This window comes from Symphalangus syndactylus, chromosome 15 (assembly GCF_028878055.3).
Source record: "Symphalangus syndactylus isolate Jambi chromosome 15, NHGRI_mSymSyn1-v2.1_pri, whole genome shotgun sequence".
Classification (NCBI taxonomy): Eukaryota; Metazoa; Chordata; class Mammalia; order Primates; family Hylobatidae; genus Symphalangus; species Symphalangus syndactylus.
In genome coordinates this window covers 73,926,942-73,954,328 of record NC_072437.2, presented here as the reverse complement: position 1 = coordinate 73,954,328, position 27,387 = coordinate 73,926,942, and the positions used below count along the sequence as shown (strand labels likewise).

At 46.1% G+C, this 27,387-nt stretch overlaps 1 protein-coding gene across 1 annotated transcript; it reads right to left on the bottom strand.

Moving 5' to 3' along the window:
- Positions 1 to 205: 205 nt before the first annotated feature.
- Positions 206 to 23,720, bottom strand: GJA3 (gap junction protein alpha 3). The gene is made up of 2 exons (XM_055244069.1): positions 23,560 to 23,720; positions 206 to 5,209 (listed from the first exon to the last, which is right to left on the bottom strand). Exon 2 carries the CDS (start codon positions 5,190 to 5,192, stop codon positions 3,891 to 3,893), a length of 1,302 nt encoding a protein of 433 aa, XP_055100044.1. The 5' UTR covers positions 5,193 to 5,209; positions 23,560 to 23,720; the 3' UTR covers positions 206 to 3,890.
- Between the last annotated feature and the right edge of the window lie 3,667 nt (positions 23,721 to 27,387).

Sequence of the window (27,387 nt, the reverse complement as noted above, 5' to 3'; positions counted from 1 at the left end):
GCAATGCTTGAACCTGGGAGAATGTGTGTTTTTACTCTGGGGAAAGCCTGTGAGAGAGGGGACGGCCCCTGCAGTGACTTCTCAAATTGCTTCTGTTAGGAAAAAAGGTCTTCCTCCTTATTGTATCTAAGATAACAAAAAGTGTGATTTTGAATACCTGCTTAGAGAGTCTGCCAATGAAAACAACCAACTGCAGAACTAGTGGTTTAAACTTAAGGCCACTTTTATTATTTTAGAAAATGTTTACTTCCAGTTACAATGTAATCCAGGAAAGACACTGTTATGGCATAAAAATTAAGTTTTAGTAAGAGTTTTGTAAATATATGAGTTAAATGAACATTTACACACCAAACAGCTTCAAATATGGTACTTTCTGGAAACAGTTTGTTGCTCTGAGTGTTATTCAAATCCCTAACTTGTTTGCCTTGTTTTGATGTTCTGTAATGTAAAGGGGAAAAAATCTTTTGGGCAGTCAGAAACCTTAGAGTGAGTCAACCCAAGATTTGCACTGTAATATAAAATTAGGAAGAAAAGTACCGTCCCTGACCTTAAATGTCCAATGTCCATATGTTATATTAAAGGTTATTTAGGATATCCTCAATTTGTAGGGGTGGGTGGTGATGGTGGCAGGACTCTATTCATCTTTGGAAAACACATTTACTCTCTTAAATCACGCAATACTCTCTATAAGTATTTATTTTGGTGGAGATTCACGAATTAGTGTTACAAATATCAGAATTTCAAAAAATTCAGAAAAAAGGAGTTTATTCAGTAATACAAAATAATTAAAGACAGTGTTAATAATACTTTTTAAAAAGCCTAAGGTGAAAGGAGACCTAAACCCTATTGGGTTAATTTTTTGTAAAGTGATGTTTAAATTATATTCATAGTTATTATTCTAGGTATTCTTGTGATCTATCCACTTAGTTGTCCAGAGCCAAAGAAATCCAGGATAAATGAGAGAGATGCTGGCTTGCTATTTTTCTTTTGTAAATTTAAGGATTTATTGGTGTCGATTTTATTTAAAAAATACAAGAATAGCCATTAAAAGTTTAAAAAGGACAAAGTGAGTGATAATATAAGAAATAGTTTTAGAATTTAAAAAATGTTTTTTGGTACTGTAACTATAGTGATGTTTAACATTTTATAAAAACAGGGATATAAGAAGTAATTGTATACAGCAGCTTAAAAACCATGTATGTAAATATAACACTCAAATGCTATAGGTATCGCATTTAAGTTTTAAAATAGGCTTAGAGATTTTTTTAAAACTTTCTAATAAATCAAGAGTAAAATAGTTTCAGTGAAATTTCCAGGCTAGAAAAAAAAAGGTCTGGAATCTTGCCCACAGAGAGAGGCAATTTCTATTTTTATTGCACGTTTCAATGTCTTAAAGGACTAGTTGAGTAGAGAACAATTCCACACTGCCCGAGAGAGAAGGACCCAGCCTTTAGAATCATGGATATCTCAAAGAGCAAAAGGATGTAAGACAGGCTTTCATTTCTTACATGAACTGAAATCAGTATGCTAACCTGAAAAAACACCACAGGCACTGTTCTACTGCAAAACCTCACTTCTTTATAGATTAGTGATTTTCAAGTAGGTGAATCTAATTCTACACTCCTATCCACTCTAAATGGATCCACTAGACTATGGTCAGTGGTACAATACTGGCATTTCCATAAACATATTGTGACTAAATTCAATTTTAAAATGTAAAAACTAAATACAATTTGAGTTCTCATACTCATCTCCAACCCCACTCAAAATCAAATTGTGGGTAAACAAGAAGCTTGTTACCGTTATGAACATTTATTATGGTAGAACTTAAAGAACCAAGTATTCACATCCACTTGTACTTGAGCTGTACTTGTGCTCTTGGATGATTGCTATTGCATTTTCTAAAATGGCCAAAGCTTTTTATCAGAATGCTTCTCACACTAGGATCTTCTAGCAGCCCTTATCACTCATGAGAACTAAGTCCTGCTGCCCTAGGCCTATGGCATACACTGCATGTAATGAGTTAACTTTGGAGAGAAGTTATGCATCTAGAATGGCTGTAGTTATGCACCAGCCTGGACAGAAGTGAGAAAGTCACTCACAGTTTTCCAAAGGGCTAATTGCTGTCTTTCTCAATCTGGTTGAGAAAGTCTCTGAGGAGCTGTATGGAAAAGTTAGCATTTTTCAAGCCTAGGAGCCTGTCCAGTGCATCCTACAGCAAGCAGAATGTACTAACAAATTCTTTGTGTTTGACTGACATGAAAAACTAGTTGCATGCAAGAATCTGAGAGTTGGAAATTGCATTCCTTTCATCAGATTGTTAGTGGAGCACCCTTTATGATAGAAAACAGAAAGTATGTTTGGAGTGTGGTCCCAAATGCATCATTGAGAAGTTAATTTACAAAAGGAAATGTATTACATTGGTCTTGCTGAACAAGGGCTAATGATACTCAGTAGAAGTTGGAGGTGAAAAGTGTGAGTAGAAACAGGCTCAACATGACCATCATTCATTTTATAAACAAATGGTGACCAAGATACCACAGCTGTGTGTGCAGGACAGAAAATTCTGCCATCTTCCAGCCATGCCCACACACATAAATAGCCTTCCCTGTCAGCACAGCTCTGGTGTGGAGGGAGAATGGGGCATACAGCCTGCATGAGCACGTGCCCGCCCCCAGGCAGGGATCCCCAGACACTTATATTATTTACACTGGAGAAAGCAAACAGGCTGCCCACAAAGAATGATTAGGAAGCTTGAAGTGTTTTATTCTGTACTTTTTTAAAGTGTAGATTGTCATAGATTCATCTGTATAAATAATTTTCCTGGCAATAGTAGTTCACTTTTCACTTCCCATTCAAAATCTTCAGAACTTCCATTTGAATGTACTTAAAACTTTCCCCTGCTTTTGTTTTATATAATACATTCTCATTATAATTAGGTGACTCATGAAATTAAAGAATTTCTTTTAAAAGAAAGTTTAAAATCTTTACTAGCACGCATTAGGACAAATTAGCACTGTCTTGGTCAGTAATCATTCTAACAGTATTTAAAGAAAGAAAAACACTATTTTTCTTTCATTTTTCCTGAAAGAAAGTGGGAGAAAATAGGCATAGCTGTACCATTCAAAGCACAAAATAATCATTTAGAAAATAAATACCTACGGCATACCCGACACACTTTTATGTCAATTTCCTCAACTGTTTAAAAATGGCCTCAGGTGTGGCTGCAACTCCACCTGCCTTCTGCCAGCAACCTCTGGGGCCCTTGCCCACTGAGCCTGCCTCTGGAGGGTAACTGCTCTTTGTCACTTGTCATGAAGCCTAAAGCTTGATATCCTGTGCTTCACATGCAATTTTGGAAACTCAAATGACACTACATAGACTTGCTGTAAATCTTTTTTTAGTGCAGTTTGGCAAATACTCCAAATGAAATTCAACTCTAAGTTAAAAGTATCAAACAGAGATAGAGCTAAGTGCCTCTATGACCCTCTGGGCTGCCCAGAGGCTCTGGAGAGCTTAAGAATAGCAAATCCAATTGCCCCGGAGCTGAAGGGACTGCAGGATACCTGTTGCTTTACCACTACAGAACAGTTACCCCCAGCGACAGCCCTCAGCGACCAGACTTCTGGGCTGCTGTGAAGATCTTAGAGGCCCACAACCCTTGTCCCCGCCACCCCCAAACTCAGAAAGTGGGAGTTATCCCCGCTGTAACTCACAGTGCTAAGAACAGCAAGCATTGAACACGGAAACCTGATCTCTCCTCCATCGTCCACCTCCTGGGACTCCAGTCGCACACTTTCAGGTTCTATCTGCTGGTGGGAAGTGCACTTTGGTTTTGGTTTCTAAGAAGAAGATCACTACGCAGCTGTCTGGAGGCAGGCACCCGGGCACTAGATGGCCAAGTCCTCCGGTCTGGCCCGCCCGCTGCTGGCCCTGCTGGCCCGACCTGGGTCTCCGAGGAGCAAGGGCGGCTGGTGCATCTGGGCCGCGGTGGTCACGGCCTGCTCCTCCTCCTCGGGGGTCCCTGCCAGGGCGCTCCCCTCCAGACTGCTGCCGCTCCCATCCAGCAGCAGGGGCGCCGCGCCTGCCTCGGCCTCGTGCGCGAGTGGCGGGGAGCTGCTGCCGACGGGGCTGGGGGCTGCGGGCGTGGACGCTGCCGGGTAGGCCTTGAGCGCCGGGGGCTGCTGCTCCGCCGCCTGGTTGACCCAGTTCTGCTCAGTCATCAGCAGGTGGTGGTGGCCGTTGTAGAGCTTGGCGGACTGGCCCTTTCCACGCGCCTCGGTCAGGGCTAGCATTTTGAAGTCCGCAGCTGGCGGCGGCGCCCCGGGGTAGCCCACGGCACGGGCCTGTCCCAGGGGCGCAGCGGCGTGCGTATAGTAGGGCGGGAACCCGATGGCAACGGCGGGGGGCCGGGAGCTGGGGGACAGAGAGGGGGGATCGGCCGTCCCCACCGGGGCCTCGGAGGCGTCCGGGCCGAGGCGGCTGGTCACGCCCTGCTTGAGCTTCTTCCAGCCCAGGTGGTAGATCTCCAGCACGTTGAGCAGCAGGGACGCGCAGGCCACCGCCAGCATGAAGATGATGAAGATGGTCTTCTCCGTGGGCCTGGAGATGAAGCAGTCCACCGTGTTGGGGCAGGGCCAGCGGTCGCAGCGGTAGAGCGGCTTCAGCTCGAAGCCGTACAGAAAATACTGGCCGGCGATGAAGCCCACCTCGAACAACGTCTTGAAGATGATGTTGAAGACGTAGGTCCGCAGCAGCGCCCCGGCCATGCGCACCCTGCCGCGGTCCTCCCGCGACGAGGGATTGTCCTGCGGCGGCTCCCTGGGGCTGGGGCTGTCTCTCTTCAGCTGCTCCTCCTCCTCCTCCCTCTCTTTCTTCTTCTCTTCCATGCGCACGATGTGCAGCACGTGGCCCAGGTAGATGAGGGTGGGCGTGGACACGAAGATGATCTGCAGCGCCCAGAAGCGGATGTGAGAGATGGGGAAGGCCCTGTCGTAGCAGACGTTCTCGCAGCCCGGCTGCTGGGTGTTGCAGGTGAAGTCTGACTGCTCATCGCCCCACACGTCCTCCGCCGCGGCCCCCAGCACCAAGATGCGGAAGATGAACAGCACGGTCAGCCAAACCTTGCCGATGACCGTGGAGTGCTCCTGTGCATTTTCTAAGAGTCTTCCCAGAAAGCTCCAGTCGCCCATTGCTTCAGATTCCTAACCTGTAAGAGGAAAATGCTCATGAACACCGGGCTGCAACGGCTGAGTGCCGGGTCCGCACCCATGGGCAGCGGCAGCGGCCTGGATGGTACTGGGATGGGGCTGATGGGCAGCTTCTCCACAGGGCAGGCATCGCAGCTCCCCAGGACCTGGGCGAGCAGGCACTACACAAGTGCAAGCGTCCATGAGGAACCACAGGTTAAACTCTTCATTTCAGAGAGGAGGAAGCCAGAGCCAGAAGAGAAAATGGCCTCCGCTGGCCTCCAGACTGCCCAAGTCCTCTCCCTGAGGCTGACCCTACAGGAGCTCTGGGACTCTGCGGCCACTTCGGCCAATTCTGAATCATGACCTTTCTGTTCAGGTGGGATTGGAACAACCTCTTCCCAAATTGCTGCCATCCCCATGCCCATGCCACTTTCAGAACTTCTGCCACGTTAATCTGATACCTCTTCTACTATTTGCTTTTTCTGTCTTCACATCAACTCTTTATGCTTATCTAAACTAGGAAAGTTTACATTACTACTGTCAATGGAAAATTGGCACTAACACCTTCAATGGATGGTAGCTTTAAGAGTAAATATATTCCAACTCAGTCAACTTTATTTTGGAAGTAAGGAAATAAAGCCTTACTCCCCTTTTTTAAAAAAGAATAAATTCCTTGATGACAATGAAGCTGATACATTCTATGGGATATTGCTTGCCAAAAGCTCTGGGTGTAAACTCTCTTTGTTGCAAAGAGGAAGATGAGGAGTATTGGAGAGGTGTTAAACAGACTAGTATCAAACCAAGCCCCTCTCCAAGGCCACTATTAGGGTAGAAACAGAATTGATAAGGGAATGATCTTCTCACACATGATTCAGCATCCACTGATGACCACCTGAAATCACCTCACCTGACCGAGTGCCCACACTGGATTCTAGGCAGAGCTGGAGGGGTGCTGGATGGGGGCAGAGGAAGCACTTGGGATGAACCAAGCTTGAGGATCCTGTCAGAACCAGGGGCCAGCTCAGCAGAGCTGGGCCTTCAGTGGCCGTCACCCAACAGCACCCGTGGGTACCCAGATGTCTGTGGGTAGAAACAGCACACCCAGATGTCTGGGGGTAGAAACAGCACGCCCAGACTCAGTCAGGGTGCAAGTGAGTGGAGCCCAACCAGTGTGGGAGATGGCATGGATCCTCTGGGTCAGAGTGCCCATGGGTGTTGGGCAGGGCTCACCAGCCCCACCTGCCCCAGAAGTGTGACTCCAAAGAAGGCAGTCCAAGGAGGGGTGGTACCAGCTGCAGGCCCACCCCCAGGCCCAACTCAGCAAGTGTTAGGTAAACATCCCCAGGCAGGTAGCTTCCTCTCTCAGTCTGTGTACAACAGGGACCACGGTCATACACAGGGATGGAGGGAGGTGAGACTGCCAGCCTGCCAAGAAAGCAGCAGTGCCCACAGACACGGGATGAAAATGAGATGGCATCCTGTGTCGCTGCTGCCCCAACAGGCTGGATGCTGGGAACGGAAACAGAAAGACAGCTCCATGCTTTGCAGTGAGGAAAGCAGTCTCAGCTGTGAGGACACAGTCTCCAGTGGAACCAAAGAAAACACTTGTCATTTTCAATTTTAAAATATTTCAGGCTAGGCGCGGTGGCTCACGCCTGTAATCCCAGCACTTTGGGAGGCTAAGGCAGAAGGATCACTTGAGATCAGGAGTTTGAGAATAGCCTGGCCCACATGGTGAAACCTCATCTCTACTAATAATACATAAATTAGCCAGGCATGGTGGAGCGTGCCTGTAGTCCCAGCTACTTGGGAGGCTGAGGGCAGAGAATCGCTTGAACCTGGAAGGCAGAGGCTGCAGTGGGCTGAGATCATGCCACTGTACTCCAGCCTGGATGACAGAGCAACAGTCCATCTCAAAAAAAAATTTTTTTTTAATATTAATTTTTATGAATTGGTTCAAAGGCAAATCAACAAAAGAAAACTCTACTCATTAACAATCTAAAAAAACAGACAAATGTTAACTCTCCCTTAGAACAAACTCTCAACGTTTTGCTTGGGCCCCTGGAGCTCTTAGAGAAAGCTGACTACTCACGCATCCTCCCAGCCTCTCATCTCCCGTTGTGGCTGGCATCTTTTCTTGTGTTCTAAGGAGGTAGGATGTTTTACTTTATAAACTTAATTACCGCACTTGAAACCACCCAGTCACCCCCAGGAAGGATGTCTGGGAACCATTTGAGGTCACTTCCTGCTTCTCCTCCAAGTGTCCCTCTGCGCTGGGACCAGGCCCCCAATGGCATCTATGCCCCTACCTGCCCAGGCGTCTGGGCAGACACTGCACAGGACAAAACCATGACAGCATGCAAGACCCATCAGCGCCTGCGCCCAGACACACTGAAGCCTGAAACTCCACCTTTAGGCCTCTGTACATGCTGTTTCTCCAACCTAAAGCCCCGCCCCGTCCAGCCACTGCCTGCTGACCTGCCCCTTGCCTACACAGTCCCCTCATGGGTGGCCACCTCAGGCCTACACCAGTGCCCTGGGTTCTCTCTCCCCTTTGCCATGCCCTGGTTTAATGGCTGTCACCTCTTCCCAACATCCCCCTCCCCAGCCCGCTCCAGCAGGCTCCCTCCATCCTCCCACAGCCCCACCTGCCAAGCTTTCCTGGGCAAGAGCAGCCTCTGGGCTCTGCCCCCTGTGCCCTTCCCCTAGGCCTGGCTCTGAGGGCGAGGCTGGCACGGGCATCCTTTCCTGTTCCCTGTCTACAGGCAGAGTAGCGAGGTAATGTGCTTTCCAGAGGCTTCCAAGGAGAGGCCGCTGTGTGTAGCTCATACCCCTTCCAGCAGCCTCATACTTGCTCCAGCAGTTCTCGCTAAAAAGCAGTCTACACAAGGTGCTGGGACAGGGGCCTGGCTGGCTCTCCACACAGGGCTGATGGCACAGAGCACCATGAGGGAGGGGTCTGCTGCCCGTCACAGACTGGACAATGCTGCTGGCGTTTCCCTGTGGGGCCAGTGGAGGCAAAATGTTCTGCCGTGTTTGGGGTGACCTCATGGGAAAGAACTGTCCCACCCCAAATGCCTATTGTGCACCTGTTGAGAAACACAGGGACAAGTAACTACTTATTCAAATGGTAAACCAGATGATAGGATGGGGAAGCTGACCACAGCAGCTCAGCCTGCTCCAGATCCTTTAGGCCCAGGGGCTGCAAAACACTGGAATATATGCCCTTGGAAGAGCCTTGTGCCCTCTGAGTGCAACCTACAAGAATGATGACCAGCCACCAGCCAGACCCTTGCTTGTGCCTCATCAGGGGCCAAGGCTGTGTCCCAGAGACAGGATGACACAGTGTGTCCCGAATAGGAGCATCCTGCATTCAGGCACTGCGTGTGGTAGCACACCAGGGATCTGTGTGGATCTTTCTGGAAAAGAATGAGAGACATGAACCTAACAATACCTTTGACCTCTAATTCTACTTCCAGGACATCCTACTAAGGAAATAATCAGAGACTTGGATAAATGTGTGTGCATGGCATATTGTGATGTTACCCATAAGGAATGACTGGAAACAAATGTCTGGTAGAGGATGAACAGTTCCCTGAGCAGTGCTGGCTGGCCGTAGCTGACACCGTGCTCTGGCCAACCCAGCTCCTACTCCCATCCTTCTCTCTCTTGCCTGACTCTAATGTGACTGGGAAGGGAAATGTTTGCTTCTTCATCCTCCCTTGTGGCTGGAGGTGAATAGAAAAGGCAGTTCTGTCCAGTGAGGTGTAAGATGTCTGCTGGGGAATGTCTGGGAAAGCTCTGATTTTCTAAGAAAAGGGCAGGTGGTACTTGTGCTGTCCTTTCCCTTTCTTTTCCACGTACAGTACAGATGTGATGCTGGGGCTGGGCAGCCACCTGGCAAGCATGAATCAATAAGCATGGAGGATTGGTTAAGAGAGTCGTAGGGCACCTGCTGTGAACTGTGGAACTGCCGAATCAGCCCCATCAGCCACCTCCAGATTTCTTATGTGAGGGGAAAATCTTATTTGTTCCGATTAGGTTTCCTGTTGCTTGCAGGTGAAAAAGAATCCCTAACTGATACACTATCTTAAATGCTTTATGAAATAAAGCCTGGTAAAAATGAAAAGCTATGGTTCATTTATAACTACTAAAATATAAAGTAGCCATTAGATGTAATTTTTCAGAACATTAATGACATGAAAAATTACTGACAAGAACTTAGGACAACACAACAGTCTGATACCAGCTATTTTATACACTCTCTTACGTGGACACAGAAAAAGGAAGAATGATACTGAAATGTTAACAGTGGTGCTTCTGAGAATGGGGTGATTTTTCTTTTCACAGTTCTCTGCATTTTCTATGACAACATACCACATTGCTCATCATAAAAGATAAATGACCATAGCTTTCATTTTTCGCAGTTGTAGCTTTTGAAAAAAATCAGCTGACTCTTTTTCCATTGTTGTTTCATTGTGGTTTCTACTCCGTTCATTGCTTTAATTGTGTCTGTAGTAAGCACACAAACAGACACAATACACTTTGCACGCTTAGCCCAATGTCAGAGGATAATGACTATGGGATCACCGAGAGTTTAGAGTGGATTCCATCTTCCTGCCTGGCAATCTCCCATATCAGGCGCAGTGTTTGGAGAAAGCAGTTTCTCCAACAGACTCTAAGTGAGCAAGGGCAAGGCTGTCCGTGTCCCCATCACTCACCTGAGCCTCACGACTACACTTCACAGTTTGGGTTTTGTTTTGTAAAACACATGCATGAATAAATGAAAATTTAACCAGAAGATAGACAATCTTTCTGGGAGACTGACAACTGGATCCTAATCAGACCTGCGTGGAAGCCTCCCCAGCAGATGTAGTATCCACCTCCCTTCACTGTCAGACTTTAGTTGGCTCTGGATGACATGCAGAGGCTCTGGAGGCATTTTACCAATACTATATTTTTTTTCTTTTTTTGAGACAGAGTCTCACTCTGTCACCCAGGCTAAGGTGCAGTGGCACGGATCATAGCTCACTGCAGCCTCACATTCCCAGAGCTCAGGTGATTCTCCCACCTCAGCCTACCAAGTAGCTGGGACTACAGGCGTGCACCACCATGCGGGGCTAATTTTAATTTTTTTGTAGAGACGAGGTCTTGCGATGTTGCCCAGGCTGGTCTGGAACTCCTGGCCTCAAGTGATCCGCCCACCTTGGCCTCCCACAGTGCTGGGATTACAGGTGTGAGCCACCGCACCCAGCCTGATATCACTTTGTAATCATATTCCTAATATCACTAGATAGTGAAATCAGCAGAGACTTGCACATGTGTCACAGAAAGACTCTTCTGTGCCAAGTACAGACAGAGGATGAGAGAAGGTATGCCAGGATTGATGGAGGCTGAGGTCAGGCAAGGCGCTGCTGAACCATGTGTCCTGAGCACCGCTGGGCAGAGGAAAAGGCGGGCTTTCACTCATCACCCACGGGGAGGCCCCCCCGGTGTGATCGCTTAACCTTGCAAGGTGCATGTGACCTAATGACAGAATACCACAGCCCACGTTGTTGAGCCCTTTTTAGAGAACTGACCTAAAAACTGTGGGGGTGGGGTTACACAGCACTGGGTGGCAGGGTGTTTATGATCTCTCATGAGATGGCCCTTAATCTTTTTGGTTCTGTCTCAGTGAAAACCTTGATTCTTAACCATCTGAATAACAAACAGGTCTTATGTTTCAAAATTTATGACGCTGCTTCCATAGTCTTTGAAAAGTTACATTTTCCTTTCTTTTTTTTTTTTTTTTTTTTTTGAGACGGAGTCTCGCTCTGTCGCCCAGGCTGGAGTGCAGTGGCGCAATCTTGGCTCACTGCAAGCTCTGCCTCCCGGGTTCACGCCATTCTCCTGCCTCAGCCTCTCCGAGTAGCTGGGACTACAGGCGCCCGCCACCACGCCCGGCTAAATTTTTGTATTTTTAGTAGAGACGGGGTTTCACCATGGTCTCGATCTCCTGACCTCATGATCCACCCGCCTCGGCCTCCCAAAGTGCTGGGATTACAAGCGTGAGCCACCGCGCCCGGCCACATTTTCCTTTCAACGGTAAATTGTTTTCCCCTTGGCCTTCAAGATCCATTGCGTTTTCCCTCAGATAAATCAATGGCTATTTCCTCAGTGACAGTCTTGCTCTCAATTCTGGGCCACAGGATTTGTTGGCCACACAAGAAGTTTAAGGAATGATCTCGGTGCAGTAGCTCACACCTGTAATCTCTGCACTTTGGGAGGCCAAGCAGGAGGATCTCTTGAGCCCAGGAGTTCAGGGGCAGCCTGGGCAACATAGTGATACTTCCTCTGTACAAAAAATTAGCTGAGTGTGGTGGTGCATGTCTACAGTCCCAGCTACGTGGGGGGCTGTGGTGGGAGGATCAATTGAGCCAGGGAAGTTGAGGCTGTAGTGAGCCGTGATTGTGCCACTGCGTTCCAGTCTGAGTAACAGAGCAAGACCCTGTCTCTTAAAAAAAAGAGAAAGAAATAGTTTAAGGAATAGTCTCTATGTTAAAAATCTATTTGTGGAGATGGAAAAATTCAGCAAATTAGGGAGCTACATAATATATACATGCAAGGGGATTTCAGAGAAAAGGAATATTCGTATCATACTAAAATGGGCAGTCCCGGAAAAGTGGGATCTCAGCTCGGATTAGGAGCTGCAATTTTGGATAAGAGGTGGGAGAAGGGAATGCATTTCCAGAAGAGAGCAATGTTTCCATGAAGGTGGGAACAGGGGTTGTGGGTTGGAAGCAGTGATTTTAAAAGGCGGCTTCTGCACAGCAGAGCCAGGCTGTGGCCATACTCTGCACATAGCAGACGTTCAATACACACTTGCAGGACAGATGGATGAAAGAGTGAGAGCCCCTCAACAATGTTGAGAGGGAGCGACAGGCTGGAAGTGCTCTTCACGAATGAGGCAGGGCCTCAGGAAGAGCGTGGTAATCTCGGAGTGAGTGTCCAAGGCCTGGGCTGGGTGACAGGCAGGCGAATGGAAAAAAGAAGGGACAGCAAAGAGATACATTCTGAAGACAAAAATAAAGCAGAACGCAGCGTCTGACTAGAGTCAGGGAATAAAAAAGCTATGAACCAGAGGCTAAGCCTGGTGACTAGGAAAATGATGGCACCGTTTAAAGAGGAAGAAGTTGGGGCAAGTACTGACCTGAGCTGGAAGAAAGGCGAGGGGGTGGCTGTGAAAGCAGTGGTGGAGACAGGAACGAAGACAATCAGGAGGCAGCTGGCGGCATGGGGCTTGAGGGGTCAGGAAGAGGGTCTGCACTGCAGCTTTCCCTCTCAGGCAGGACCACGGAGCAAAGAACAGAGATAAGAGGCAGGCAGGAGACCACTGCTCCTGGGGTGTGTGTGTGTGTGTGTGTGTGTGTGTGTGTGTGTGTGTGAAGGTGGTCTGGCAGTGTGGGGACTAAGACTGGGCCGGGAGGACAGCATCCTGGACAGTGTGGGGGAAGGCGCCCTCGGTCTGTGCCTGACGAGCATCCCCAGAGAAGGCCACAGGCTTAGATTGTGGTTTTTGGAAGATGTGCTTTGAAGTTGTTTTATCCTTTTAACTCTGTTCTGTTTTCCCTTAGTCTTCTGAGAAAGTTCATTTAGAAAATTCTGACCTCGGGAATACAGGCAGTGACCTCCCACCTCTCAAGACAATGTAGGACCCTCGATGCGATCCCAGGCAGGGCTGGAGCGCGAAGGCCCCCTGAGGCCCCGCAGAGCCTGGCACAGCTGTGACAGCCACTTGCCTCCGATGGGTGAGGCTGGAGAGCCAGGGCCCGCGGTGCTCAGCTGGGGCCTCTGAGGCAGGGGTGACTCTGCGTCAGTGCCCTTCAGAGGGCCCAAAGGATGGAGTGGGGAAAGGCCTGTCCACCTCACAGGAAGGCAGGAGACCACTGTGGTCCTCAAGTGTCCTGTCCTGGGGGAGGGGTCAATGCAGTGCAGATGGGGGGTGCCATCGGCTTCCATCTGTTCTCAGTACATCAAGAACATCAGGGAAGGAGACAGCATGGGCAACAAAAGTGGGGTCCAGGGCCCAGCAGACGTACCCCAGATGGGGCGGTGTGGGTGGTGGACATCAGAGAGGGAGGAGGGTGTTGGAGGGAGGGTGGGGCGGGAGCAAGGTGGCTCCTTCAGGCCAGGAGGCAGTCAGTGAGGGCAGGCGTGGGCAGAAGGTCTCCAGAGTGCTGACAAGACTCTTGTCAGTGGGGTCAATGAGGAGGTCACCTCCTCAGGCAAGAGCAGGACTCAGCCCTCCAGGAGATAAGGAAGCTTGATAGCAAGGACTGGAGAGGATGTGGAAGAGATCAGCTCCTGCCCCCCAACCCCACAACCCATTCCTCTGCAGGTACAGGAAATGCAGGCGGTCAACAAGGGCTGCTGAGGCCTGCTCCCCAAAGGGACATCTCCAGCCCCAGGATGGCATAGAACAAAACACAGGGGCTCCTGTCCCAGTGTAGCCCCCATGCTGGTGGGAAGTCACGCAACATGAGAGAAGTTCCATGTGTCAGACCCCCTGATGCCCTGGAGAAGCGGAAAGCTGCGGAGGAGCATCAGTGGGGGTGCACAGGCCAGAGCAGACTGGGGCTCCAGGACATGGGGGCCTCAGGTATGAGGGCAGAGTGATCCAGGCCAGAAGGGGCTCTCAGTTAGGGGCATCCCTCGTGGGCTCAAGGGACAGAGAGGATGGGATTACTTGAGCTCGGCAAGCTGAGGCAGGGGAGGCAGACAGGCCACAGCAGATGGGAAGAGAACCCGGGCTCTCACTTCAGTGCGCTGGGAAAGTACTGGAGGGATGGAACAGAAGAGTAGCCATGCTCACAGGGCCACCCTAGGACAGTCTATGGGGGCAGGGGCAAATACACGGCATCCAGGAAGGAGGCTGGACACAATCCAGAGAAATGAGGTGAGCAGTCGAGGTGTGAGAAAAGGCCCGCATGCCCCTGGGCTGGTGTGGGGAGGGCACCACTGGTGCTCGGAACTGGAGGAATGGAACTGCCTTTTACCAAGATGGGGAGACCAGAGGAGGTCCAGGTTTGGGGAAGAACATGGCGATCATGAATTGTCTCGGACATGTTAAGTTTAAAATGCCTGAGATGTGTGAGTGTGGAGGCTGGAGGTGCACATCTGGGAGGTGTCACCAAGTGGCCCTGGATTTAGATCACTGAAGGGCCGGGGAGGAGGAAACGGGGGTGACAATAAAGCCCAGGAGTCTAACAGCATCCAGAGGGTGAGCACAGACGGGAGGGGCACCTGCAGAGGAGCTGATCACCACCAAGCGCAAGTTTTAGTTAAGACTCTGGAATACAGTCACAGTCAAAAGGTATAATTTGTACCATACTTGATTCCCTCTCATAACATCATACTGACAATTAAAAAATTTTTTTTTTTTTTTGTGCCAGGGTCTCGCTCTGTTGCCCAGGCTGGAGTGCAGTGGTACAATCTCGGCTCACTGCAACCTGTCTTGTGGGTTCAGGCGATTCTTGTGCCTCAGCCTCATGAGTAGCTGGGACTACAGGCACCCACCATCACACCCGGCTAATTTTTGTATTTTTAGTAGAGACAGGGTTTTGTCTGTTGACCAAGCTGGGCTGGAACTCCTGACCTCAGGTGATCTGCCTGCCTTGGTCTCCCAAAGTGCTGGTACAGATGAGAGCTACCATGCCTAGTCTATACTGACAATTTACAACACTGTTACTTGGTTTACAAATTAGAGGTAATATAATATGGAGTAAAGCTAGCTAAACTAATTTTGTATTAAGTGTTTGTGATTGCCTAGAACACTGATGAGTAGGATTTTGAGGGTCACAAGTAGGCTTACCCAGAAAGAGTTCTATGTTTAACTAGTAATGTCTGTGAGGGTTTGGTACAGGGCAGTGGTGGTTCAGATGCTCATTTTTGCATCCCTGGTTTAAGCACATTTCTAAGAGGGCATGGTGGGCTGAACTAGTCACAAATATTATACGATGAAAATGGGCTGATCTAGCTAGTCATCTTTTCAGCCACCGGAAAGACTGTCTTCCATTAGCCTCTTTCATTCCTTGCCTATTTCAAACTTTTGCACCTAAAGACTATAATTTCCAGATACCACAAGACCTCGCCTATGGTGTTTGGTACATTGTCCCACCCTTTTCATAGCTCTGATCTGACTTTTTAAAAAAGATAGAATTCAAAACAAACTTGTCAAAATAACAAAAGGAACAAAAGACCTTTTCTTGTACTCTATATGGCTGACTTCAACATTTAGCACTGTTCAAGCAAGATGAAAAGCAGGTCTTTAGATTATAAATCATGTTGCTATAAAGACACAAGCACACGTATATTTATTGCAGCACTATTCACAATAGCAAAGACTTGGAACCAACCCAAATGTCTATCAATGATAGACTAGATTAAGAAAATGTGGCACATATACACCATGGAATACTATGCAGCCATAAAAAGGGATGAGTTCATGTCCCTTGTAGGGACATGGATGAAGCTAGAAACCATCATTCTGAGCAAACTATTGCAAGGACAGAAAACCAAACACCACATGTTCTCACTCATAGGTGAGAATTGAACAATGAGAACACTTGGACACAGGGTGGGGAACATCACACACTGGGGCCTGTTGTGGGGTGGCGGGAGGGGGAAGGGATAGCATTAGGAGATATACCTAATGTAAATGACAAGTTAACAGGTGCAGCACACCAACGTGGCACATGTATACATATGTAACAAACCTGCACATTGTGCACATGTACCCTAGAACTTAAAGTATAATAATAATAAATAAATAAATAAATAAATAAAAAAGAAAAGCAGGCCTTTAAAAGCTGGTTTAGTGTCACTTATAATTTAGTGCCACAGTTCAATCACACAGACCAGCATGAAAGAGGAAAATCCTGAATCTCTGAAGTTTCACACTGAGAGAACATGATATTAGTTTTCATCTCCGGAAGAAAATGACAGAAGGCTACCCCTGTTAACCACACCAGCAGGACACCCAATGGCAACAGTTCTAGATATACAGCACTTGGTATCTGGTAGGACAAGTCCCCCAACCTTGTTCTCCAAATGTGTCTTTCGACAATTTTTGGCTTTTTACTTCTAACACAGGAAACTTAGGTATAGTTTTCCAAGACCGACAAAAATCCAAGATAGGGTTTGGATTGGAAATGCATTAAGTTTAGAGATGAATCAGATTTCCTTCTGTACACTCGTTTCCCACTAGCAAGTGCAATGGCTCCACTGCTGTGACACTTCTTTAATGCCCTGAGCCTTAGGATGCTGTCCCTGAAGGTCTTACACATCTGTTAGATTTATCCCTCGATACTTCTTTACAGTTGTTCTGAAGAGTTTTTAAAATTTTCTGGTTGATTGTTATTAGTACTTAGGAACATTCTTTTTGTATATTGATATTGTATCCAGCAACCTGCTACAAAGGCTTTTCTAGTTCTAATAGATTATTTTGGATTTTCTATGTGGACATAGGAATAATCTACTCTTAAAGATAAATTTGTCTCTTCCTTTCCTAATTCTAATTCCTGTTGTTTCTTTTTCTTGTTTTCCCTTTGCTGGCCAGGACTTCTAGCATAATATGGTGTGGTAACATCTTTTCTTATTTCTGACTTTAATATGAATGCTTTTAAAGTTTTATCATTGAGCACGATGTTTTAATTTTTATCAGACTAAAGACATTTCCTTCCAGTCTTTCTTTGCTAAAAGGTTTGTTCTGTTTTTATTTTTTAAACTATGAATGACTACTGGATGTAATGCAACACTTTTTTCCTCCATCTATTGTGAGTTTTTAGATGTTAATCACTAAAGAGGGTAAGTCCTCTTTGTTATGATTTAATTACCTTATTTTTTTGAGACAAGGCCTTGCTCTGTCACTCAGGATGGAATACAGTGGCATGATTACAGCTCACTGTAACTTTGAACTACTGGGCTCAAGCAATCCTCCTGCCTCAGTTTCCCAGGTAGCTGAGACTACCGGCAAGCACCACCATGACCGACTAATTTTTATTTTCATTTTTATTTTGTGAAGATGGGGTCTCACTATATTGCCAGGGCTGGTCTCAAACTCCTGGCCTCAAGCCATCCTCCTGCCTCAGACTCCCAAAGTGCTGGGATTACAAGTGTGAGCCACCATGCCTATCAATGATTTTATTTTTAATATCCTAGCACATTCAATTTGCTACTACTTTATTTTGGATTCTTATATGTTCATATTTAAGACTGGTTTCAGCTTTTCTGTCCTATCATCAGATTTTGGTATGAAAGTTATTTTAACCTGAAAATTTTAAAATTATCTGAATAAGCTCATATAAGAATCTCCTATAGAAGAGTTTAGGACTAATGTCTTTTTTTTTAGGGAGGTAGAAGGGAAGACTTAATTACAAATTTAATTTCATTAACTGTTACTAACATATGTAGGTTTACTGTTTACTAAGTCAAATTTGGTCACTTACATTTTTTAGAAAATTTTCCACTTTATGTTTCAAATTTGTTGGCATAAAATTATTCATGGCATTTTCTTATGATTTTGAAACTCTATGGTGTTTGTAGTCAAATTCCTTTGTTTGGTTCCAAATATTGTTTATTTGGGGATTTAAAAATATTAGTCTTGCTAGTTTATCTTTTGTTAATGAACCAACTTTGATATGCTTTTAAAAATGACAGGTTATTTTATTTTCTCCCTTGTCCTATTTTGTATGCCATATTCATAATATATAGAATAAATCTATAGGAGTCCTATAGATCTTTTCAATAGATAATAAAGATTTTAGTATTTGTTGGCATTACTATAAAATACATATACAATTTAAGAGTATCCTTTATCTCAAAGTTATGTGGTTATTGTATAGTTCCAGGGGTTTCCATCTCTAATTTACATGCAGAGATACATGGGTTCTATTCTTAATGTTTCAATAATCTAATGCTGTAGCAGGAAACATTACTCTCATCCAGAGCCAACTGATTTAGGAATATTATAAATTTAATTTTTCAACTTCTTTAATAGTTCTAAGTCATTGCTAGGATTATACATTTTTATATTTTAAATGTACTTATGAAATAAGAATGTATGGAAAGCATGTACAACAGTGTCTGCCATCTATGTATTATTATTTCTCTTATTTTCTCTTTCATGTGGGGATTTCAATCTTTTATGCATACCTGAAAAGTCATATGCTCTTAAATCTTTATTTGGCTAAAGTAAATATGGTGAACAGTTTTCATCTCTAGTCAAAGGGAGGAACTAATCTTTTTTTACCTTTTATAACTTAAAATCTTAGTGAGGGCATTTTATTTTATTTTATGACAGAGTCTCACTGCACTCCCTGGCTGGAGTGCAGTGGCATGACCTTGGCTCACTACAACCTCTGCCTCCTAGGTTCAAGCAATTGTCGGGCCTCATCCTCCCAAGTAGCTGGGATTACAGGAGTGTGTCACCACACCTACCCAGTTTTTGTATTTTTGGTAGAAAATACAAAAATATTTCTGGTTTCACCATGTTGGCCAGGCTGGTCTTGAACTCCTGACCTCAGGTGATCTGTGCACCCTGGCCTCCCAAAGTGTTGAGATCATAGGCATGAGCCACCAAACCTGGCCATAGTGAGAGCTAATTTTAAACTGGAAGTAATTAAAACAGCTGTGTTAATTAAAAAAATTGTCTTCAATATTTTATACTCGAGAATGGCAAAATTTAAAATATACTATCTACAGTCTTTCTTCTTGAAATACTTGAATAAAATAAATATTCCCTCTAGAAATCAGCACCAAAGCACCATTTCCACAAGGAGTTCTAACATTAAGCTAGAAAATTAACAGCTGGTTTAGTTTCAATTCAATTGACAGGAAAATGCAGAGAGTTGCAGCGTAATTAGAAACAACTGCCTGCCAAGGTTGTTCATGCCCCACTGGGGCTCCTTTCAACCCTCCGGAGACCTCCCAGCTCCATCTCCCAGTGGAGCCTTCTGGTTTCTTCTGCCAATTATTAAAGGGCATTGTGGCCGGGCGCGGTGGCTCACGTCTGTAATCCCAGCACTTTGGGAGGCCGAGGCGGGCGGATCACAAGGTCAGGAGATCGAGACCATCCTGGCTAACACAGTGAAACCCCGTCTCTACTAAAAATACAAAAAAAAAAAAAAAAAGGGCATTGTAAGTTTTTTTTTTTTTTTTTTTTTTTGAGACGGAGTCTCGCTGTGTCCCCCAGGTTGGAGTGCCGTGGTGCGATCTCAGCTCACTGCAAGCTCCGCCTCCTGGGTTCACGCCATTCTCCTGCCTCAGCCTCCCGAGTAGCTGGGACTACAGGCACCCGCCAACACGCCCGGCTAATTTTTTGTATTTTTAGTAGAAACGGGGTTTCACCGTGTTAGCCAAGATGGTCTCGATCTCCTGACCTCATGATCCACCCGTCTCAGCCTCCCAAAGTGCTGGGATTACAGGCGTGAGCCACCGCGCCCGGCCAGGGCATTGTAAGTTTTAATAACTTCTGTGAACCATTTAAGAATTCCACTGAAATTATTTACTTATCCAAACATTTATTTAGACATTTTAGTGATGTGTTAATGTATTTCCTTCAATGTTTTAGTCCTCAAAGTTTTAAAAATTGAATAATGAAAAAAAGTGACTTCCTTAAGGTTAAATTGAACTCACCAGTACCCCACTTTCTGAGGGGTGGCTTGGGGCAAGGGTAAGTAATTGAGAAAGTTACAGGGGTGCTTCAGCATAGCAGCGATCAGAACAGGCTTTTGTCATGTCTAAAACACAAGTCATGACATCTGAACAGAAGACCAAACACTGGCCTCATAAACACAGTGCGGTCAGTCAAAAGGCAATTTCCTCGTATAAATCCAAATGACATCCTTCAGGAACCTTACTCATTATCCACAGAAGAAATATGGAATCTTAGCATTTTGGCATGGGATTAACCTTAAAAGCGGTCTAGTTTATGCTCCTTATTTTACAAACTGGGAAATGGCGGCTCAGAGAGGGTCCTGAGACTTGCCTAAAGTTGCACAGCCCACAGTGCTGACACCAGCACAGAAGTGCCCAACCTCCAACTCCTGGCCCAACTTCCCTTCCCCTCCCACACCACTTCATGGACGATGCAGCAGGCAGACTGTTCAGCTTATGACACTATGCATTACATGCCTTTTGCATTTTATTATATTCTAACATACTGGAATACATATGTTTAGAAACGTGGGCTGGAGTACATTTTAAGCTTTCACTTTTTTCTTCCAGTCCAGACTGTCTCAAGGGGGGCATTTTTATCTTTTATAAAAATGGTTAAATATTACTGATATGCTAAGGACAGCCCAATTACTTCATCACAAATTTGAATTATCTTTTTTTTTTTGTCACACTTATGGCTTACTGCAGCCTCAATCTCTTGGGCTCAAATGATCCTCCTGCCTCAGCCTCCTGAGTAGCTGGGACTATAGGTTTGTACCACCACACTGGGCTAATTTTATAAAAAATATTTTGGAGTGACTGTATCTCACTATATTGCCTGGGCTGGTCTCAAACTCCTGGGCTCAAGAGATCCTCCTGCCTCAGCCTCCCAAAAAGTGCTGGGATTATAGGCATGAGCCACCACACCCAGCCAGAATTATCTTTTTAAAGTACATTCAGATACTTTTACTCTTGCTTGGTGAACAAAATCCCACAACCTGATAATTATGGTATTTTATTATTCCACTGATATTACTGATAAAAATTACATCTGTCAAAATATTTTCTATTTTTTTGCAGAAATAATTTCTATAGTATTAGTATGATTTCACTTTTCTTACTCAAATCTACTTCTACTGATATATAACCAGAAACTGCTTCTATGTTCTAGAATAAAAGATTCATTTTAAAATCAACAGGAAATGGAGTTTCAGGAATAAATAAGCAATAATCCATGGGGATAATCAGGTGGTCTAAATGTAAAAAGCTAAATAATTTTTATATCTAGTATCATTAGTTTGTTAAGAGTAAATTTAAAGCAAACCAATTCTTCAAATTAAATAAAACACATAAGAGTGTGGAAACTATTCACATCAACCATTACTTTTGGAGATGTAAAGGAGTTTTAAAAAAGCAAGCAGTAGGCCGGGCGCAGTGGCTCACGCCTGTAATTCCAGCACTTTGGGAGGCCGAGACGGGTGGATCACCTGAGGTCAGGAGTTTGAGACCAGCCTGTCCAACATGGTGAAACTGTGTCTCTACTAAAAATACAAAAATTAGCCGGCGTGGTGGCGCATGCCTGTAATCCCAGCTACAAGTGAGGCTGAGGAAGGAGAATCGCTTCAACTGGAAGGCGGAAGTTGCAATGAGCCAAGACTGTGCCATTGTGCCATTGCACTCCAGCCTGGACAACAGCGAAACTCTATCTCAAAAAAAAAAAAAAAAAAAAAAAAAAAGAAAGAAAAAGAAAAAAAGCAAGCAGTAGAGTACCAACCTAGTTATCATGACGAATTTTCCACCACTGTAGGAATGAAAATTAAGATGAAACTTTATTATTCTTTTATTACCTTTAAGCATTATACAGAAATTGCAAAAACATACTGTTTTTTAGAGACATATATGCTGTTGTCACATGTATTGGATTTTTTCCCTCCTCAATTCAGTAAACATTTATTATTATAAAACATTATTACCTATTGTGTGTGGCACTGTGCCACACACTGAAGACAGCAAAACAATTAAGATTCTGTCCTCAATCTCAGGAGATTCATTTGCAATCTATGACAGAGGCAGAGTGGCAAAAAACAGATCAAAATATAAGTACTACATAGTACTGGGAATAGCTACCATCCAGCGGAGGGAGGAAGAAGGCATGGTGGTAGGCGCCTGCAGTCCCAGCTACTCGGGAAGTTGCAGTGAGCCCAGATCGCACCACTGCACTCCAGCCTGGGTGACAGAGCGAGACTCCATCTCAAAAAAAAAAAAAAAAAAAAAGGCTGCGATAAACGTATATAACTTTTCATTCAAATGCAGTATGTACACGTTATTTTAGCTAAGAGAAATGAATATAATAAGTTAAAATGTAAGTAACATTCAAGAAAACTGGGTCAAAAATATTTTCCTTATTGGCAAAAAATTTCGTTACCCGCCATTTTTTTAAGACAGCTTTCAGCCAGTTAACGGTTCCTGGTTAAGAAACAGTATTGTCTGATTTGTTATAGTACCGTTTCGTGAATTACTTTCCACTACAGCAACACATGCATTGCCCTTATGAGATGTTTATCTCAGTATGAACCAAACTGCTGAGCAGGTGGAATCTGTGCCAAACTAGCTGATGTTTACCTTGAACACACTGATATTTGGAAAATAAATCCTTCTTTTTTCCTCTTTAATCTTTTAATGTTTGTCTTGCACATGGATGGACCGCCAGTGAAGTGATGCACACATCATAAATCACCATGGTTTTGAATTCCTGGGTGATGAGAGCCATAATTCGCTTGTTAGCTGTTTGTATAGAATCGTTTTTAAATGGCATGTTTTGGACACATCTTGATAAAATAAAAACTGGAGTTCTAAAGTTGCAGTCACATATTCACGAACCAAGAACTCTACATGGTAGGATAAATTTTGCTCACTAGTGAGGAGTCGGCAACAAAGCAAATGCAGCCGCGTCACTGCCGTTGGTTTTCTCAAGTCTCCTACGGGAAGGGGCTCGGACGGTGCTTTTCCACTCCTCTGCAAATTCTTTATACTTGAACACATAACAAACATACAGGTCGAGAAATTTGGTCGTGGCATTAATAGCTACAGTGTTTCTTAAAAATAAAAAGTTTTAAAAAGTTTCTGAAAAGAATGTAGGCGAGCCAACCTTGTTTCTAAACAATCCCAACAGGACTTTGGGAGCACGGCGATGCTGAATGCCCGCGGACGGCTGGGTGCGCGCCGTTAGCTGGCGCGGTGACAGCTGCTTAGAGTTTTCAAGCATTTCAGTATCGCTAGGAGCCCTACAGCCTGACGGTCCGGGACAACCCGGCTTCCTCCACCCAAGGGAGAAAACAACCCCAGGAAAACAACTTAAACTCGGCCTTGGACTGTCCATCAAGGGAAGCCAAATCAGGCGCTGCTCTCCAGACCTCCAGGAGCAAAGGAGGAGGATCAATTATTCCAAAAGTTTCTCACAAATTTCCCGAGCTCCCCACAACTTTTTGAAGAATCTTGAAAGAATCCTAGGGGGCTGGGAGCCGCACACGTGCCGGGGCTCGGCTTCCCAGCTCGGCAGTCGCAGCCCGCTGGGCTCGCCCGGGAGCTCCGCTGCGCCGCCAACCCGCCCGTCCCCGCCCCGCGCTGCCCTCGGCCCCTGCGCCTGGCCTCCGGGGCGCCCGGCCCGCCTTACCCCGCTCTGCCGCGGCGGCAACCCGGGTGCGTTCCTCCCGAGCAGGGCTCCCGGCCGCTCTGAAAAGAATTCCTTTCACACGTGCGGTGCCGCTTCACGCGTGCGCCCCGCGCCAGGGCCCGACCTCCCCGCCCTGGACGCCATCCCTGCAGCCCCAGTGTCCGCTGCGCCCGGCGCCCCCACGCTGCAGCCCAGGACGCCGCGCCACGCCCCCGCCGCCTCCGAACAGCCCCGCCCCGCGCGCTTCCCAGCGCGCACACCTACCGCCCCCGCATCCCTACCCTGTCCGCGCAGCCACAGCACTCCCCCGCGTCCGCATTCCACATCCTAGCCCCCGCGCACGCCCATGCCTAGCGCCTGCATCCGCATCCCGCACCTGCGCGGGCCCTCGGGATGTGGACGCGGGGGCTCTTCCCTGCCGCCCACACACTCCGGGGCACGCCCGCGCGGGACGTGAGAGGAAAGCCGAAGGCTCTTGGGGCGGGCCCGACCCGCTTGGGGGGCGCCCACCGCACGCAGATGCGCCAGCCCGCGCCCCGCTCGCGCCTGTCCTGGTCTTCGCAGGCCCAGCGAGGTAGCTGCTCTCCGGGCGCTCCCACAGCCGGAGGCGCGTGGGCGTCGGGCACCTAGGTCTCGCCCGCCTGCAGCCGCCTGGGGACGCGGGTTCCGGACGGCTGGCGCGGGGCGGGGCGGGGACCACCGAGCAGGGAGTCCCCGCGGAAGCGCCGCCGGGCACAGCGTGGGGTGCTGTCGAGGAGCGGCGCCCGGGCGGGGCGGGAGATTATAAATAGCGGCCGCCATCCTGCTTCTCGTCAGACACACTTAATTTAGCCGGCAGGCACACGGATGCTTATTTTTTAAAAAGAACTTGTTTTATTGCGCTCGAGGTGACCGAGAAGGTGTCCCCGCGGGTCACTCGCTCCGTCTGGTCCTGGAGACGAGATGCCAGGTCGAGGCCTAAGCTGCCTGCTGGCGCCCAGCGAAGATTTTAACGTTTTCTGTTCCCTTCGGGGTGGTTTTACCACGCTTGAGAGGGACGCCTACCGCGGAAGGCCGCGGAGCGAGGGCGGCATCGCGTCCTTGTCTGTTGTCTGGGCACAGTCTAGAAAGGCCGCGGGTCCCCTCCCCGTCCCCCAAGGTCTGGACTGGGGCTTGACCAGCCTGGGATATTAACAAATATCGGTGGACTGCATTTCGGTGATCATTCTACAAGCTGAAATGGCTTCAAAATCACCTTTATGAGTAATAAGTTTATTCCAGGAATGTGGCAAAATGAAGTCTGATAGTTTTCATGTCTTCATGGAGCAGCTTCCGTCGGTTGCCTTCATTAGCGTTTAGATCTACTTGGATTAGCAGTCGGCTTGCCCTGAAAAATGCATTTGTTCTGCTGAGATCTGAATTTGAAGTTATCCCAAGGAGGAAAAACTAAGCTCCTAAAGGCGCATCTAAAATATCTTCTCCGTTTGGGAACTTTGCGGTGTACGTATGGAGTAGGTAGTAGTTACGGAGACTTAGTTTTTAATTTTTAATTGAAAAATGCTACCTTTGAAGATCTTAAAATACTTGAATATTTTTCTCATTTAAAACATTTTCTCTGAGAAGCACAAGAATAGTTTCTGTTTTTTTTGTTGTTGTTGATCACAAAAGCACTAGAAATTGTTGATATTTGTAGTCTGTTTGCCAAATGCTATTATTGGTATTCTGAGGATAAAAATGGAAATATAATATTGTAATAATTTTAAAATTTTTATTAAAATATAGATTTTAAATTATATTATGTAATTCAAACAAATATTTTACACCTGTGTTCATACAAGCATTATTTACTATAGCCAAAAGGTGTCCATCAATGGATGAATGGATAAACAAAATGTATTGCGTACCTACAGTGGAATATTATTCAGCCTTAAAAAGGGAGGAGAGCTCCATCACATGCTACAACGTGGATGAACCTTGAGTACATTATGCTAAATGAAATAAGCCAGTCACAAAAGTCACAAGTACGGCATGATTCCATTTACATGGGGTACCTACAGCAGTCAAAATCAGAAACAAAGTAGAAGTGTGGTTACCAGCAGCTGGGGCAGTGGGAAATGGGAAGATAGAGTTTCATAGGTACGGAGTTTTAGTTTGGGAAAATAGAAATAGTTTTGGAAGCAGATATGGTAATGGTTGCATAACAATGTGAATGTACCTAATGCCACAGAACTGTACACATTAAGAAAGGTTAAATGGTAAATTAAAGGTTATGTATATTTTACTACCATAAAACAATTTTAAAAATGGTATTGTGTAAAGACCAGCAAAACTAAGAAGCTAGCAGTTTCTTTACACTTGTCATACTGTACAATTTCTAGGTAGACAACTAAGATGTTCATCTTATGGTTTAATGTTTAGTTGGAAAGGTTGTTTGCTTCTCATTTGGTTCCAAGAAAGAGTATTTAGGCCAATTTCAGGGAGAAATATGTGTATAGATATATTCATATGTCAAACTGATTAGTGCTGAATGTCACATTTCCATATTCTAATAACATTGCTAGCAAAGAAAGGGACACAGTGAAGACAGAATTGCCCGCATTGTCATTGTCTCTCTCTGAGCCTAGAACGCCTAACACTTGGGTGTGGAGAGACTCAGCCTCAATTCACTGACTTTCTAGCAGCCACTGAGATGTGCTTGCCTGGGGTGCCCCCTGGCAGGCAGGGCTGGAACTGCTTTCCAGTATCCGCACGGACTGTGAACGAATCTTTCTTTGTGCTTTGTGTACAGAATGGAAGTTCAACAAATATTTGTTGAATGTGTATGTCCTTCCTATACGCAGCAGCCCAGAGCAAACGTGGTCATCTTGTGTGTGTTCATGTGAAAGCAGAATTTAATGGTGCTTTTAAGCACCAAAGTTTAAGATGCATGAAAAAACTGTATCTCCATTTTTTCCTTTTCGTTTACAATTACTTGTATAAGCCAGGCACGGTGGCTCACATCTGTAATCCCAGCACTTTGGGAGGCCGAGGCGGGCAGATCACTTGAGGTCGGGAGCTTGAAACTAGCCTAGCCAACGTGGTGAAACCCCGTTGCTACTAAAACTACAAAAATTAGCCCTGTGTGGCAGCACCTGCCTGTAATCCCAGCTACTCAGGAGGCTGAGGCAGGAGAATCACTTGAACTGGGGAAGCGGAGGTTGCAGTGAGCTGAGACTGCACCACTGTACTCCAGCCTGGGTGACAGAGCAAGACTCCATCTCAAAACAAAAACAAAAAAACAAAAACAAAACAAAACAAAATTACTTGTATAGACCGTACTATTCCTTACTTACTATGCTGATTGACAATGTATAGTATTTCAGTTACTCTGTGGGCTATAAATAGCTCTAATAGCACTTAAAAAAATGAATCCAGCTGGGTGTGGTGGCTTATGCCTGTAATCCCAGCACTTTAGGAGGCCGAGGCAGGTGGATCACCCGAGGTCAGGAGTTCGAGACCAGCTTGGCCAACATGATGAAACCCTGTTTCTACTAAAAATACAAAAAATTAGCCGGGCGTGGTGGTGTGCACCTGTAATCCCAGCTATTCGGGAGGCAGAGGCAGGAGAATTGCTTGAACCTGGGAGGCGGAGGTTGCCGTGAGCTGAGATCGTGCTACTGCACTCCAGCCTGGGCAACAAGAGCAAAACTCTATCTCGAAAAAAAAAAAGAATTCCAACAATCCAACTTTTATTTATTGAACTTCTCCTCCTACAAGGCCTTGGGCTGGGTGTTGAAGGATGGGAAAGTTCCACTTTCTCTACTCAGAGAATTCATTGCGCCCAGCTCTGTGCCAATTTTTGTCCACAGG